Source organism: Leptonychotes weddellii, chromosome 14 (assembly GCF_054177405.1).
Source record: "Leptonychotes weddellii isolate Sample4059 chromosome 14, ASM5417740v2, whole genome shotgun sequence".
NCBI classification, from domain to species: Eukaryota; Metazoa; Chordata; class Mammalia; order Carnivora; family Phocidae; genus Leptonychotes; species Leptonychotes weddellii.
The window spans coordinates 71549216-71566439 of NC_138382.1; the positions used below are offsets into that span (position 1 = coordinate 71549216).

Consider the following 17224-nt stretch of genomic DNA (forward strand, 5'->3'; position numbering starts at 1 on the left):
CTAAGAAGAATGGTTATTTTTTGCTATTTTTCATTGAACCTGATTTACTAGGATGAATTTGTCCTCCCTTGTACTTTTTGGTTTTGCCTTTCTTCACATATTCAGATGCTGGTGGGCTGAAAGATTTGAGCAGTTCGGAGTGATCTCATTGCTAGGACTATAATCAATCTACATTTCCAGGTTTCAGTGGAATGTATGTATTGTATTATTTTTATTGATTTTATTGTTTTGCTTGTTTGCTCATTTTTTAGTGCTGAAGCTTCCCCTGCTGAATGTTGCCAACATGCCAAGATTTTGGAAGATACACAGTTTGTTGATGGATATAAGCAATTGGGATTTCAGGAGACTGCTTATGGAGAATTCTTGAGTCGGTTAAGGGAGAATCCTCGTCTTATTGCCTCCTCTTTGGTTGCTGGGGAGAAACTTAATCAGGAGAACACACAAAGTGTTATTTACACAGTTTTTACCTCCCTCTATGGCAACTGCATTATGCAAGAAGATGAAAGCTACCTCCTTCAGGTTTTGAGATACTTGATTGAATTTGAACTTAAAGAAAGTGACAACCCCAGGCGACTTTTGAGGAGAGGAACTTGTGCCTTCAGCATCTTATTTAAACTTTTTTCTGAAGGACTGTTTTCCGCCAAACTTTTCCTCACAGCTACTTTACATGAGCCAATCATGCAACTGCTTGTTGAAGATGAAGATCACCTGGAAACAGATCCAAACAAGCTAATTGATAGGTTCTCCCCATTACAACAGGAAAAACTCTTTGGAGAGAAAGGCTCAGATAGATTCAGGCAAAAGGTTCAAGAGATGGTGGATTCCAATGAGGCCAAACTGGTGGCTCTGGTGAACAAGTTTATTGGTTATCTGAAACAGAACACGTACTGCTTTCCACATAGTTTGAGGTGGATTGTGTCACAGATGTACAAAACCCTCTCCTGTGTAGATAGACTGGAAGTTGGGGAGGTCAGGGCAATGTGTACTGATCTCCTGTTGGCCTGCTTCATTTGTCCTGCAGTTGTCAATCCAGAACAGTATGGAATAATTTCTGATGCTCCTATTAATGAGGTGGCAAGATTTAATCTGATGCAGGTATGCTTTTGCTATTATCGTTAATATGGCATTCAGTTGAAAATCAGTTGAGTGAGTAGTGGGGTGGCAACAGAAAATATGATGACAATATGTATATATTCTTACCATTCCCTTTCCTCAAACTGGCTTAAACATTTGCTTCTTAAGAGATAAAAGCAGTTACAGGACACCTGAGTGGTTCAGTCAGTTGAGTGTCCCACTCTTGGTTTCAGCTCGGGTCGTGATCTCAGGGTTGTGGGATTGAGCCCTGCTTTGAGCTCCAAGGTCCGGCTCCACCTTCAGCGGGGAGTCTGCTTGAGAGTCTCTCCCATGCTGCCCTCCCCACCCCCCGCTTGTGCATGCACGCGCACACACTCTCTCTCTGAAATAAAAAAAGAAAGAAGAGCAGTTATATTGGGATTTAAAAATATTGTAGTCGTATTTTGTTAGTTTTTGGAGCACCTGGGTGTCTCAGTCTGTTAAGCATCTGCCTTCAGCTCAAGTCATGATCCCAGAGTCCTGGGATCAAGCCCTGAGTCGAGCTCTCTGCTGCGGGGAGCCTGCTTCTCCCTGTCCCTCTGCCTGCCACTCCATCTGCTTGTGCTTGCTGTCTCTCTCTCTGTCAAATAAATAAATAAATAAAATCTTAAAAAATATATTTTGTTAGTTCCCCAAAGATTTAGTTATTTATTTTAGAGAGAGAGGGAGAGCACGTGAGTGAGGGGAGGGACAGAGGGAGAGGGAGAGAAATTCTTGAGCAGACTCCCCACTGGGCTCAGATCCCAACGTGGGGCTTGATCCCAGGACTGTGATATCATGACCTAAGCTGAAACCAAGAGTCAGATGCCTAACCGACTGAGCCACCTAGGTGCCCCTTGTGTTAGTTTTTATTTATTTATTTTTTTTATTTTTATTTTTAAAATTTTATTTATTTGAGAGAGAGTGTGAGAGGACAAGTTGGGGTGGAACAGAGGGAGAGGGAGAAGCGACTCCCTGCTGAGCAGAGAGCCTGATGTGGGGCTTGATCCTGGGACTCCAGGATCATGACTTGAGCTGAAGGCAGATGCTTAACCAGCTGAACCACCCAGGCGCCCCTAGTTGATTAGATTTTCTAGAATAGGGACACCATCCCTTTCCCATGATTTCAAGACCCAGCGTGATTGAAATTATTTATACATCATCTTTTATACATTATATGGTAGCAAAACCTGACTTGAGCTAACATGAGACTGTTTATCACTGCTAGTTATTCCTTTTAGGGCATGAATACTCATGTTTTGCTGTAGAAATGCGAATACATTTGATTACAGGATGCCACCCTTAATACTGCCTATGTTACATGTATGCACTAATCAACCTTTCTAAAATCTTCAGATTTTAAAATCTGAAACTCTTCTGGACCTCAGTTTCAGAAAGAGGAGTTTTGGATTTATGTTAGCACTTTTCCCCTTTATCATGAGAACTACTGGAATCATGTTACTTATTTTTTTTTTTTAGAGAAGAGGAGTGGGGAGGGGCAGAGGGAGAGAGGGGGGAGAGAGAGAGAATCCTAAGCAGGCTCCACGCCCAGTGCAGAGCCCTATGTAGGGCTGGATCTCACAACCCTGAGATCATGACCTGAGCTGAAATCAAGAGTCGGATGCTGAACTGACTGAGCCACCCAGCCACTCCCATGTTATTATTTCTTAAGGGAATCTTTTAATCATATCCTATCCTCCAGAAATACTGTAAAGAAGAAACTGAGTTTATTTAGAATGTAATATATCTTTGGATGATATTTTTTTTAAAAGATTTTGTTTATTTTTTAAAAAATATTTATTTATTTGACAGAGAGAGAGACAGCGAGAGAGGGAACACAAGCAGGGGGTGTGGGAGAGGGAGAAGCAGGCTTCCCGCAGAGTGGGGAACCCAATGCGGGGCTCGATCCCAGACCCCGGGATCATGACCTGAGCTGAAGGCAGACGCTTAATGACTGAGCCACCCAGGCTCCCTTAAAGATTTATTTATTTGACAGAGAGAGAGTGAGAGCAGGAACACAAGCAGGGGGAGTGGGAGAGGGAGAAGCAGGCCTCCCACGGAGCAGGGAGCCTGATATGGGGCTCGATCCCAGGACCCTGAGATCATGACCCGAGCCGAAGGCAGACGCCCAATGACTGAGCCACCTGGGCGCCCCTGGATGATGTTTTTTTAATGATAAGTTTTTTCTTCCCATGGGCATTTCTCTTATGTTGGTATGTTTAGCAATTAACTATATAAAAATCCCTGAAATAAAATTTAAAGTTTTTTATCATCTATGAAAGAATAAATTTATTCTTAAGATAGTATAGTTGTAGGTTTTTATTTTTGTTGTTCCAATAGAGATTGAATCACTTATTTTCTCAAAATGAGTAAAAAAGGGAATTATACCAGATATTAAGATGATACTGTATGATACGAGCTTTCCTCAAAGTGTCTTTAAAGAGAGTAGATTAGGGTCGCCTGGGTGGCTCAATCGATAAGCGTCTGACTCTTGATTTTGGCTCAGGTCATGATCTCAGGTTTGTGAGATCGAGCCCCATGTTGGGCTCTGTGCTCATTGGGGAGTCTGCTTGAGATTCTCTCCCTCTGTCCCTCCTGCCTCTTCTGAAATAAATAAATAAATCTAAAAAAAAGTAAAGAGAGTAGATTAACAGTTCTCTTTTACCAGTAAGGAACTTGCTCTGTGAATTAACATTTACTTTCCAAGCAGCTCTGTTCTGTAGGATTTTTTAAATCTAGAAAAAAAATTCTACCTTGAGAATTTTGTGAACTATAAAGGGAAAAGTACTTAATATTAATTTCAGGTAATTTGAATCAACTTTTGCAGTGAATTTTAAAATTCCTAAATGTATCAAAAGTATAATACCAGAAACAAAGGTATTATATTTTTATTTCTTATTGTCAATGTAATGTTAAAATAAAATTTTCTATTTATTGTCTATAACTCTTAATCTAAATATAGTAAAAGCTGATGTAGAGAAGATACACATTTAATTTGGGACCCTACTTTGCATGCCTGGTCAGATGGTGTAAATATTATTATGAAACAGCTTTTTAGACTAGAATGGAAGCAGTTTCATAGAGAAGAATTTGTAAGTATCTATAGCCCGTGTCTCCCAACTACTGCTTTGGATTACAGGTTGGCCGCCTTTTGCAGCAACTGGCAATGACCGGCTCTGAAGAGGGAGATCCCCGGACAAAGAGCAGCCTTGGAAAATTTGATAAAGTAAGAATGAATACTATCTTGTGTGAAATACCATTTATAGAAAATTTTGCCAAAGTATTAGTGAACTTAACTATTGTCTTTCTTTAATCTTGTCCTTTAATTTATTAAGAATAAATTACTCTTTTCAATTACCCTTGGTATAGCTGTAGAGAATACAGTGTTGGATCAGCAGCATTTAAAGGAAGATGTAACTGAAGATTACTAATTCTCACTTAACTGAAGTGTTAAGGAGATGCCACTGTAATGAGAGCCAAAGAGCTTTTAAGATTATTTTATTTTAAAAATTTGATAAGGCGCCTGGCTGGCTCAGTCAGTAGAGCATGCAACTCTTGATCTCGGGGTTTGAGTTCTAGCCCCATGTTGGATGTAGCGATTACTTTAAATATTTTATTTATTTATTTATTTAGTTATTTATTTATTTAGAGAGGGCGTGCATATGCAGGCAGGGGGAGGAGCAGAGGGAGAGGGAGGGGGAAAGAATTTCAAGTAGACTCCATGCTAAGTGTAGGGCCCCATGTGGGCCTGAATCCCATGACCCCGAGATCCTGATCAGAACAGAAATGAGGAGTCCGATGAGCTGCTCAGGCACCCCGGGGCATAGAGATTATTTTAAAAAAAAAAAAAGTCTTAAAATAAATAGGGTGGCTCAGTCAGTTGAGTGTCTGAGTTTTGGGTTCTGTTCAGATCATGATCTCACGGTCCTGAGATTGGCCCAGGTTAGGCTCTGTGCTCAGCCGGGATCTGCTTTAGATTCTCTCCCTGTCCCTTTCTTTCTGTCCCTCCCCACTGAGTGCATGTGTGTGCACACACATACGCACTCTCTGTCTCTAAAATGGATGAATAAATCTTTAAATAGTGTAATTAAAAAAATCACAAAAGCAAATGAGCGACAATTGTATAATTTTAAGTGTATTTCATAAATATGTTTTATAGCATTGTTCAGTTAAATTAGATTTTAATCATATTTGAGTAGGCTATACATTCAGCCTTATTTATTTATTTATTTATTTTAAGATTTTATTTATTTTTCAACAGAGAGAGAGACTGCGAGAGAGGGAACACAAGCAGGGGGAGTGGGAGAGGGAGAAGCAGGCTTCCCGCGGAGCAGGGAGCCCGATGCGGGGCTCGATCCTAGAACCCTGGGATCATGACCTGAGCCGAAGGTGGACGCTTAACAACTGAGCCACCCAGGCGCCCCCCCCCCCATTCAGCCTTATTTAAAATTCAGAGGTTTATAGTGAAATTCCACTTTCACCTCTGATCTCAAACCTTTATTTCCTCCCCAAAAGGTTCTCGATGTTCTCAGTCTTTCATGTTTTCTTCAAGAGGTCTATATGTATACAAGCAAATTCTTACATATGTTTTCCCAGTCACCCCATCCATCCCTTTTCACAAATGGTAGGGGAGTGTGCACTGTTTTGTGTCATGTTTCTTTCACATACCAGAATTTCATGGAGACAATTCTGTGTCAATTTAAAAAGAATTTAAGGGCGCCTGGGTGGCTCAGTTGGTTAGGCGACTGCCTTCGGCTCAGGTCATGATCCTGGAGTCCCGGGATCAAGTCCCGCATCGGGCTCCCTGCTCAGCGGGGAGTCTGCTTCTCCCTCTCCCGCTCCCCCCTCTTGTGCTCTCTCACTTTCTCTCTCTCAAATAAATAAATAAAATCTTTAAAAAAAAAAAAAAGAATTTAATTTTTTCATTGTTGGGTTTAATATAATTTTCAAGAAGAAAAACTTTTGCATGCTTGTCTACCTTAACCAGAAATTTTGTCCCCTTATTTTAAAGAGGAAATATTTCACTGTGATCTTTTCCTGTTTAACAGAGCTGTGTTGCTGCTTTTCTTGATGTTGTGATTGGGGGCCGTGCAGTGGAGACCCCTCCAATGTCCTCCGTTAATCTTCTGGAAGGATTGAGCAGAACTGTGGTTTATATAACCTATAGTCAGCTTATTACTCTGGTAATGGCCTTATTCTTTAATAGGATTTTCTCAAAAGTAATTTATCTAAGCATGGGCAGAGTCATAGATAAGTACATTGTGTGAGAAATAGATATTGTGTTTGAAAAATTGATCTCACTAGCTAATGTCCTTTTACCTTTGCCAGGTGAATTTTATGAAGAGTGTGATGTCTGGAGATCAACTGAGAGAAGATAGGATGGCTCTTGACAATTTATTGGCAAACCTGCCCCAGGCAAAGCCAGGAAAAAGCAGCAGTTTGGAAATGACTCCCTATAATACTCCTCAGCTGTCTCCAGCAACCACTCCAGCAAATAAAAAGAATCGATTGCCTATAGGTAAAGAGCATTTCTCATATTCGGGCTTTCCCTTAAATATAGTATTTTTTTATTGACCTTTATTACTGCTCAGTGTTTTGGAATATGATTTTAAATAATTTGGGAAAGCCTTTCCCTTTGTGTTTACTGATACTAATACAATTTTTAAAAATTGGACCAGTTAAGGTTTATGTGTAGGCTTTAGCTTTATCTAGACATACTTTTCATAATTAATTGAGATCATGCCATCTACAGTATACTTTATTGATATTTTTGTAACTTTTTTGGGAAAATTTTGAAAGTGTCAGTATTTGAATTATATAGCCCTGTCATTTCTTCAAAGTTCTAAGTAATATAATAATAACTTAGAGGTTTCTGTCGGTAAAGTTGAAAATACAGTTACAACTTTTCCATTATTGTTATTTTTAATAATTTTTATCAAGTGAGCTAAGGTTATCTTTGTTATTTTATAAAATAAAGGTTTCATTTTGTCAAGTTTAAGAATTGGGTTTAATTAAGTTTTATTCACTTAGTAAACATCTGTTATCTACACACACACACACACACACACACACACACATTTAGCATTACCATGTACTCTGTACCAGACTGTGGATGAGCACTTTATAGATGTTGTTTCATTTAATTCATGCAAAAAATCCATGCAAAAAGAGTAGGTGTAATGACTACCCTGCATGGGGGGGCACCGTGTTAGACACTGGGGATACAAAGACCACTAGGATATGCCGTTGCTCTGGTAGTTGCTGATAGTCTAGTTGGGGAGAATAAGAGGAGACCAGTTGCTGTCATTATGCTGTGTTTGATGGAGATAAGCATACATGGAGGCTTATGGGGCACCCATGTTGGTGATGGTGTCAGGAGAAGATCCTGGAGACAGTGAAGCATATACTTTCTCTTGAAGGATGAATGGGAGTTAGACAAAGTAGACCAGAGAGGGAGAGAAAGAGTGTTTAGGCCAAGGGAGCAGTGTTTTAGTGCCCATTTTTTAATGAAAATGAGCTTAGCAACAGTTAGTGAACATTAATAGTTATTTTACACATTTTGAAGAATGGGATTTCATTTTTAAATTTCCATGAGCTGGTTTGTTAAGAACTGACAGTTTCTTAAAATTAATCCATCTTACATTTAACCTAATAATGGAATAATATCATCAACAAAAATATGGCATCGTATCTTCAAGTCTTTGGCTTTCATCATCCCAAAATGTCCGTTTTCAGAATTAAAAATAGAAAAAAAATGAAGTTTGACACTCAGTGATTTTTTTTTTTATAAAGATTTTTTATTTATTTATTTTGACAGAGAGAGACACAGCGAGAGAGGGAACACAAGCAGGGGGAGTGGGAGAGGGAGAAGCAGGCTTCCTGCCGAGCAGGGAGCCCGATGTGGGGCTCGATCCCAGGACCCTGGGATCATGACCTGAGCCGAAGGCAGATGCTTAACGACTGAGCCACCCAGGCGCCCCTGACACTCAGTGATTTTTAAAAAATATTTATTTATTTTAGAGAAAGAGAGAGGGAGTGGGAGCACACGAGCAGGGCAGGGGGCAGAGGGAGAGAGAGAGAGAGACGCAGACTCCCCACTGAACGTGGGGCCTGATGTGGGGCTTGATCTCACAACCCTGAGATCACAGCCTGAACTGAAATCAAGAGTTGGGTGCTTAACCAACTGGCCATCCAGGTGCCCCAGCACTCAGTTATTTTTAATATTATAACCTGTTTGCACTTTTTTAACATGAAGAAATAAATGATTTTTAGTAAATCAGAGATTTTTTTCCTCCATTATTCACTCCTGTACATTAGTTCTTTCATTCCTTGTCATCTAGAAGTATCATTAAATATGGGTATAATGGAAAATAAACTTCAAATGTTTGCCCACTATTACTTTGTATAGTCATATGACCTGGTCATTGAATTTATTTCATATTTTTAAAAAATGTGTCCATTATTCAGAGGGTTGATTTTCTTTCTGTTTAATGCTTTCGCAACCCAGGACAACAGTTAGCAGCCATCACTGCCTGGGATCCCTCAGCCACCAATCTCACTGCTCATATTATTCTAGTAACCCCATTTGGTGGGTAATAGGCTGTTCTTCCTCTTCTTATATAACTTTCATTGAAGAAATAGTATATGCAAGTGTGCTCCATGTGCATGTTGCTTTTGCTTTATGTAAATTGCTACATGGATTTTGATTACTTGCATTTTTATAAATTATAAGGTTTGTTGCTTAAGATTCATGTAGTTGTTCATAAAGTTGGATTTAAGTTCACAGTTCAGTAGAAGACAGTGAGTGAGGGTCAGCAAATAAAAGGTGGGAGTGAGCCTGTGTTCGACTTTTGGAAATTGATCTGTGCTCTGGATTTTGAAAGTAAGAGTGATTAATGAACAGATCTACAGCATTGTGTAGAGGACTCTATATTTTTTTGAGATTTATTTGTTTATTAGAGAGAGTGGGTACACACACGGGGTGGGGAGGGGCAGAGAGAGAAGGAGAGGGAAAGAATCTCAAGCAGACTCCCCGCTGAGCGCAGAGCTTGACATGGGGCTCAATCCAACAATCCTGAGATCATGACCTGAGCCAAAACCAAGAAACCAAGAGTCGGAAGCTCAACGGACTGAGCCCCCAGGCGCTGGAAGAGGATTCTTTATATTTCTGTCTTCAAGTAGGTCAGCTTTCAAAGTGAAGTTGAAAGACTTTTGTTATTATAGAGTGTTTTTGCTTTATGTCTGTGCTTTTGATTATTTTGCACTGAAGTAGAATTTCTATTTAGTATTCCGGTTGTACTGAAATTTACTGCTGTCTGAAAGAAATTTGAAGCTTATCACGGAAGACTTAAACTCATGGAGAAATTGTCAAACTATCTAAATCTTTCAGTGTCCAAAAGTTCTTGTAAGATGTGTAGGGTGATTATTTTAGAAAAAAGTATTACTTGTTTTTACTTATAGGTAAAGCTTGCTTACTTATAGAAAAAAAGCACCCCAAAATAATTAGATTTTTCATTAATTTAGAATGTTTCTATAAAGCAGAAGGGAAGGGAACTCTTTTTTTCCTGCATTTTTGGAAGGAGATTAGTATATTTCAGGAAAATCAATGTGTCTTCAAAAACTGATTCTGATTTTGTCAATGGTTGTCCAATTAGCGTATATTACTTTATATGGCTCTCAGATTTCTGTATGAAGTTTTTTGATGCTTGTAAGTTCAGTGGCAGTTAAATCCTTTTGTAGGAGAAATAGTTGAAGGTATCTTGATAAGAAATAAGGTAGTGCTCTTCTTGTTACTCCAAGCCTTAAGCTGAGAGATGTGTTTGCTGTTCTGCAGGCGTGCTCATCCGTGTGTCACTTGATGTCAGATACACATAGACTATTGTTTCTATCAGTTTTGAAGGAGAATCTGTGTCAGTCATTAGAGTAACTGGGAAGATGTAGGGTTTTTTTTTAAATTCATATTCTCACCCCTCTTTTTTTGTGCATGTGCAAGTGTCCTACATTAATAGAAGATACATTTTTATATTTACTGTACCATTTTCTTCATCTTGTCTTGTTCTCTAAATTATCATATTTGAATATTTTTTTATTAGCAACTCGAAGTAGAAGCCGCACCAATGTGCTAATGGACTTACATATGGACCATGAAGGGTCATCTCAAGAAACCATCCAGGAAGTACAGCCAGAAGAGGTTTTGGTCATTTCCTTAGGGACAGGTCCCCAACTCACTCCAGGGATGATGTCGGAAAATGAGGTATGAATGTATTGTTAATTTAACTTATAGCCATCAATATTAAGGAATTAGCTTCTTTTTTTTCTCATTCATGGTCTCTTGCTTCTGTAAGTCAGTATGCATTTAATGAGTGCATTAAATGCCAGACTCCCTCTGAATAGTTCTAGGGGGCCTTTCACATTAATACATTGAATTGATAGCATGGTAGCTGGTGATTAGGTCTACACCAAGAGGAATTTTCCTCATTGTATAGAAGAGACAGGAAGCCAGGAAATTGTAGTATGGAAATTGAAAAGACTTTTCCAGTGACCTGTAGGAAATGTTTTTTGTTTCTTTCTAATGATGTAGTGGTATTCTTGCTTTAGAGAGCTAGATTCTTTAGAAATACTGTCTGTTCTTTGGTTGGTTAGGAAGAAATGGAAGACAGAACTGAAAACGAAGAAAGTAAAATATTTTGAAGAAATGGTCTTGGGATGTGGGCATCGCTTTTAAGATATTTGTAAACAGAAGAGCTTGGGACAGAGGCAAAAAGAATGAAGAAATAAAAAAGAAGCAATATTTTATATTCAACACGGACTGCTTATTAGTTAAGAAAACCTATTCATGGGGTGCCTGGGTGGCTCAGATAGTTAAGCATCTGCCTTCGGCTCAGGTCATGATCCCAGGGTCCTTGGATCAAGTCCCGCATCGGGCTCCCTGCTCAGTGCAGAGCCTGCTTCTCCCTCTCCCTCTGTCATTCCCTCTGCTTGTGCTCTCTGGCTCTCTCTGTCAAATAAATAAATAAAATCTTAAAAAAAAAAAACAACAAACCTATTCATGACCTGGGACGAAGGGACCAGTTCTAGTGGTCGATGAAATGATGGTAGTGGTTGATACAGCCGTATTTGGAACTGTGGCGTGACCGTTAGGAAAGAGTTCTGTCAAACTCCAGAACTCTGTACACACACACACACACACACCCCACAAATGAGCTGGCAAAAACTGTCTGAATTAACTTTTTAGGAACTCTGGAATGTAATAAACTTATAACATCTAGGGGAATGTTGAATGAGGAAAAGCAACTGCTGAATTTCAGTCAGGGAGCTCTGTGGCATTTTACCTTCCCGTGTTAACCTTCCTCCAGTTCCCAGCTCTGGCAGCCTTGAATCCCTGTGCAGGGAAATATTTTCATTATGGTATGAGCCTTTTGTTTGCTGTTAATCTTATCATTCTCTAGGCCTTTAGATAGATTTTTCCTGAAGATTCTTTGTACGTTGCTCACTATGAGTTTAAAGTACCAAGTTATCTTAAAAATACAAAATGTAAAAATTTTATGTCTGCATTTAATTTCAAGCAAATAGGAAAATAATTCTTTCTTTCTTTATTTGAGAGGGAGGGAGGGGGGAGGAGCAGAGGGAGAGGAAGAGATTATTTTATTTTTTAAAGATTTTATTTATTTGAGAGAGAGCACCAGCAGGGGGAGGGGAGAAGGGGCAGAGAGGGAGGGAAAAGCAGACTCCCCGCTGAGCAGGGAGCCCAACATGCTGCTCTATCCCAGGACCCTGAGATCATGACCTGAGCCGAAGGTAGATGCTTAACCCACTGAGCCACCCAGACACCCCGGGAGAGAGAGAATCTTAAGCAGGCTCCACACCCAGTGCAGAGCTGGACGTGGGGCTCCATCTCACAACCCTGAGATCATGATCTGAGCCAAAAAGAGTCAGACGCTTAACCAACTGAATACCCAGGCACCCCAAAATAACTCTATTTTTGAATGGCTTTTTAAAAGCATCACATGAATAAAGGTGTAGAGCCATTAAAAAACCCTCTAATTTACTCATTTAAATGCAGGGCCAAAACAGCACCTAGAGGGTTTTGGGTTTTTTAATTTTTCTTCTTTTTAAGTGAGGAGACTATTCTTCCTTCATATTCTGCCAACAGCCTAGAATCTCAGTGGCTGTGATTTCGAGTTCCAGGTGTGCTTAAACATGCTGTTACACTTTTAGCAAAGCACTCAGTTCTTCATTAGGTTGGAGATACATGTTTCCAGTAGAGTTATGAGGCTTGTATGTAGTGAAAAGTAATTCTGTTATTTGGAAGTCATCTAACAAATAGAAACCTTGTAAAAAGGCCATCAGCTCTAAGCTAGAGATGGCTGTGAAGTCACACTTCAGCTTCTGGTATGGACTTTTGTGGCTGTCTATATGGTGATCGAGACAAGGTTCAAACTGGATTGATTGAATTCTGGTGCCTACAAGATAATTTGTTCCTATGTTTTCTTCCTGTTAAATTAGCTTATTAACTTTCAAAAAAATGTACTGCAAATTTAATGTCATTTTGCCATGCAGAATGCTTTCTGTGCATTTTTTAATTTAATCCTCAACAACTCCATGGCATGAATACTGTTACCATGACTCTTTAAAGATAAAGCTTAAATCACTTACCCAAGATTACATAGTTGGCACATGGCAGAGCCAGAAGGACCACCAGCTTGCTGATTCCAAAGCCTTTTGATTCTTAGGATCCTACCCATTACTCACTATACCTGATTGCCTGTTCAATCTCTGATACCGGGTGATGGAAGGGCATAGGTTCACTTTTGTTTTAACTGATCTACTTTTATTCTAAGGGTACTTAAAAGCTTGATCAGAATCTTGTGAATGGGTTTTTAGTTAAAAATGAGAATTTTAAGATTAAGAAGAACGTAAATATGCATTTGCTGTGGTCTGTTTTCCTATTAGTAATCTTTCAGTTCTGATAAACCAATGACATTTTATTTTTTATTTTTTTATTTTTATTTATTTATTTTTCTGGCATTTTATTTTTCAGGTCCTAAACATGCAACTTTCAGATGGAGGACAAGGAGATGTCCCTGTCGATGAAAACAAACTCCACGGTAAACCTGATAAAACCTTGCGCTTTTCCCTCTGCAGTGATAATCTGGAAGGAATATCTGAAGGTGAAGGGTTACTTCATTCAAAGAGTTGTGTGATTCAAGTAATACTTTGTTTTGTGATCTTTAAAGGAGCCTTATAAATTATAATTATACCATCTGTTCCTCAACCTGAGGAGAGTAATGAAGTTTTCTTCTAATGACCTTGAACAGTTGGCTATAAAGATTGTTTCTGGAATAAATGAAGATTGCAAGAAAAAAATTAAAAAAGAAAAAGATTGCAAGAGACCTTTGATCATATAAAATGGAGAAGATACAAGTCTTCATTGAGGCTTGAATAATGCCAAGTTTCTCTAGTATTAATTAATGTATACCAAAGCTTATGGAGCTCCTTTAGAGGGATATAGTGCATGTCTAGATGGGAAAAATGGACTCACTAGTATTTTAGGATGTTGTGTATACTTTTAATGTTCTGTATTTCTTTATTCACACACATACACCTTTATGAAGCAGGAAGATACAATGGAAATGGAATAAAATTAGAAAATTAAAAGCGTAGATTGTGAAGTGAGAATTTGTCATTTCATGTATGAGGACAGACTTTTTTAATGAAGAAAGTTCAGTTTACTATCTTTTTATTTTTTTTAAAGATTTTAATTTTTAATTTTTATTTTTATTTATTATTTATTTTTTAAAGATTTTATTTATTTATTTGACAGAGAGAGACACAGTGAGAGAGGGAACACAAGCAGGGGGAGTGGGAGAGGGAGAAGCAGGCTTCCCGCTGAGCAGGGAGCCCGATGTGGGGCTCGATCCCAGGACTCTGGGATCATGACCTGAGCCGAAGGCAGACGCTTAACGACTGAGCCACCCAGGCACCCCTAAAGATTTTAATTTTTTAAAGATTTTATTTATTTGTCAGAGGAAGAGACAGAGCGTGCACAAGCAGGGAGAGCGGTAGAGGGAGAAGCAGGCTTCCTGCTGAGCAAGGAGCCCGATGCAGGACTTGATCCCAGAACCCTGGGATCATGACCTGAGCTGAAGGCAGACGCTTAACCGACTGAGCCACCCAGGCGTCCCAAGTTTACTACTATTTTAAACAAAACATAATAGCTTTTCCTTTTTCTCTAACGTTTTAGAACAGAAGTAATGTACATTCATTCTAGAAAATGCATAAAAGAAATGGAATCATCTGTAATTTTACCATTCTATTTTTTTCCTGGGTGTGGAGCCCAACATGGGGCTTGAAATTATGACCCTGAGATCAAGACCTGAGCTGAGATTAAGAGTTGGATGCTTAACCGACTGAGCCACCCAGGAGCCCCTACCATTCTATTAATAACAGCATTTTGATTTTTATTTATAGCAAAAGTAGGTTTATGTTGTTTTGTAACCCTTTTTTGTTTAACAGTATAGCAGTGACATTTCCCTTTGTAATTTAACATTCTTAAATATCTTAGGTTCTTAATGTTTTTTTTTCTTTAACTTCAAGTGGGGATAATTTAAACATTCTTGTATGATTAAACATATAGATTGTTTCTGCTTTTCAAGCATTATAAAAAGCCCTTTGACAAGCAACTTTGGATGAATTTTTGAATTGTTTCCTAGGATAAATTCCTGGAAGCACAATTGCTGGCTTAAAGGGCGTGTGTATTTTTAAGGTATGGATGCAGTATTAAAAGCACCTCGAGACACCTGGGTGGCTCAGTTGGTTAAGCATCTGGCTCTTGATTTCGGCTGAGGTCATGATCTCGGGGTTGTGGTATCAAACCCTGCATCCGGCATGCTCAGCAGGGACTCTGCTTGAGATTCTCTCTCTCCCTCTGCCTCTCCCCATGCCCCCTGCTTGTATACTCTCTCTCTTTAAAATAAATACATACATAGAAATAAATAAATGTACCTTAATCAGTCTTCAGTCTATTTTGAAGGCATGAAAAGTTGCATGGTGGCTCATGACTTTTAAAAAGCTCACTCACAGTATAAACATTTCTCTAGGTCCGTCAAATCGCTCCAATTCAGTATCCTCTCTAGACTTGGAAGGAGAGTCTGTATCAGAACTTGGAGCAGGACCTTCTGGGAGTAATGGAGTTGAAGCTCTACAGCTATTAGAGCATGAGCAAGGTAAAGTGAAGCTGAACACAGTTGCTCAAGTAGCAAAGAATTTACCTGGCTGCAAGATAAACTGTGTGTTTCCATGTAGATTGGCTGTGTTCAGTAAAAGAATAAGTTTAAGTTGATTATATAATGACCATTAAACTTGCATTTATTCATAGTTCTTTCAGTTCTTAAAAATGTTTGGTTGGTAACTGAATTTTTTAGGCTTAAGCTACATAGAATAATTAAAATGAATTGCTTGAATTCTATAATAGTTAGCATTTCAATTCTGTAATATTGACATTTTAAGGGATACAAAGATAAATACTTGGGGTTAAAGGAACTTAGAATAGGGAGAAGATGGTATACAAATGTCTAAAAGTGTTATAAAAGTGCCTTGGCAGTTCTGAGTGAGAGATACATGTGGTTGGAAGTGTAGCGGAAAGCTTAGTGGAAGAAAATGCTATAGCCTTAAAGCCCAGCTCACGTTGCGTTGGCAGAAACTCAAGATGGGGCATTCTAGGTGAAGGAATAGAATGGTTATTATAAGCAAGTCAGGGAAGTGGGAAACCATAGTACTTACTCAGGAACTATCAAATAGGGGAATAATGTGGGGTAAGGATTGAAAAGTAGATGGATACATATTGTGCTTTAAGAAGATTAATTTGAAAAAGTTCTTTGGATTTGTTCATTTAAAGATCACTGGTGGCCTTCGAGGGAGTTCAACGTTGAGGGCAGATTGCAGATCAGCTGGGTCTGAGACCTCAGTTCATTTTCATAAAGGAAAAGAGCATTGCCAGTTGGGATATGTGTGGCTTAAATAAAAGTAATATTATATTTTACTGGATTAGTTTGTCATATCAGTTAGAATTAAATTTTCTGCACATAAGAGAGAAACCTAAAATAATACCTTAAGACAGAAGTTGAAAGAGTATCACTTAACAAGCCCTCTAGGTGATTCTGATGTAAGTGTGGCTGTTCTGATGTAGGTGGTTGGTGGTCTACATTTTGTGAACACTAGGTTAAGAAGTAAATTGAGACAAATTATAGACTGCTTCTCATTAGTCAAGGGAAGAGAGGAAACTCTGTATTTCAGGGGGATGTATTCAAGTCAAATGAAGAAAATATTTTAGTATGGGCCTATCAGTTAACTATTTCCAGAGTAATTGCTACATAACAAATCATCTCAAAACTTAGTGACTTAAAACAACAAACATTTATTTGTGCACTCATGTCTGTGGGTCAGCTGCGTGGTTCTGATTTGGACTGGGCTGACTCATGTATCTGCAGTCACTGGTGGTTGAGTAGGGAGCTCTGCTAATCTTAGCTGGGGGATAGTTGGTCAGTGAGGAGAGCTGGCTGCTCTAGGATGACCTTTGCTTTGTTCCATGTGGTCCCTCATCCACCAGCAGGCTAGCTTAAGCTTGTGCTCATGGCAGAAGCAAGGATGAAAAAGAGGGCAGAAGTTTTTAAGGGTCTTTTGAGGCCTAGCCTTGAAACTGGCACACTTTTTTACTCTTTTAGCCAAAGCAAGTAACAAGGCCTGTGCAAATACACAGAGAGGGAAATATATCCCATTTTTTTTTTATTAGCACATAATATATTGTTTCAGGGGTACAGGTCTGTGATTCATGAATTACACAATTCACAGCGCTCACCATAGCACATACCCTCTCCAGTGTCTGTCACCCAGCCACCCTATCCCTCCCACCCCCGTCTTATGGTTTGTCTCCCTCTCTGATTTCATCTTGTTTCATTTTTCCCTCCCTTCCCCTATGATCCTCTGTCTTGTTTCTCAAATTCGTCATATCAGTGAGATCATATGATACTTGTCTTTCTCTGATTGAGTTATTTCGCTTAGCATAGTACCCTCTAGTTCCAACCATGTCATTGCAAATGGCAAGATTTCATTTTTTTGATGGCTGCATAATATT

At 39.0% G+C, this 17224-nt stretch overlaps 1 protein-coding gene across 4 annotated transcripts in view; it reads left to right on the top strand.

Moving 5' to 3' along the window:
* The first annotated feature begins 180 nt into the window (after nucleotides 1-180).
* The window catches only part of GAPVD1 (GTPase activating protein and VPS9 domains 1), a 42809-nt gene continuing 25765 nt past the window's right edge, over nucleotides 181-17224 (top strand). For 2 of the 4 annotated variants that reach the window (XM_081803585.1, XM_081803587.1), the window contains exons 1-7: nucleotides 181-1095; nucleotides 4232-4318; nucleotides 6141-6275; nucleotides 6421-6610; nucleotides 10185-10345; nucleotides 13133-13262; nucleotides 15192-15317. In XM_081803585.1, coding sequence (XP_081659711.1) covers nucleotides 196-1095; nucleotides 4232-4318; nucleotides 6141-6275; nucleotides 6421-6610; nucleotides 10185-10345; nucleotides 13133-13262; nucleotides 15192-15317 — 1729 coding nt within the window. In that variant the 5' untranslated portion in view covers nucleotides 181-195. The remainder of the gene's footprint in view (nucleotides 1096-4231; nucleotides 4319-6140; nucleotides 6276-6420; nucleotides 6611-10184; nucleotides 10346-13132; nucleotides 13263-15191; nucleotides 15318-17224) is intronic. The other 2 variants (XM_081803586.1, XM_081803588.1) reach the window with 1 other exon arrangement.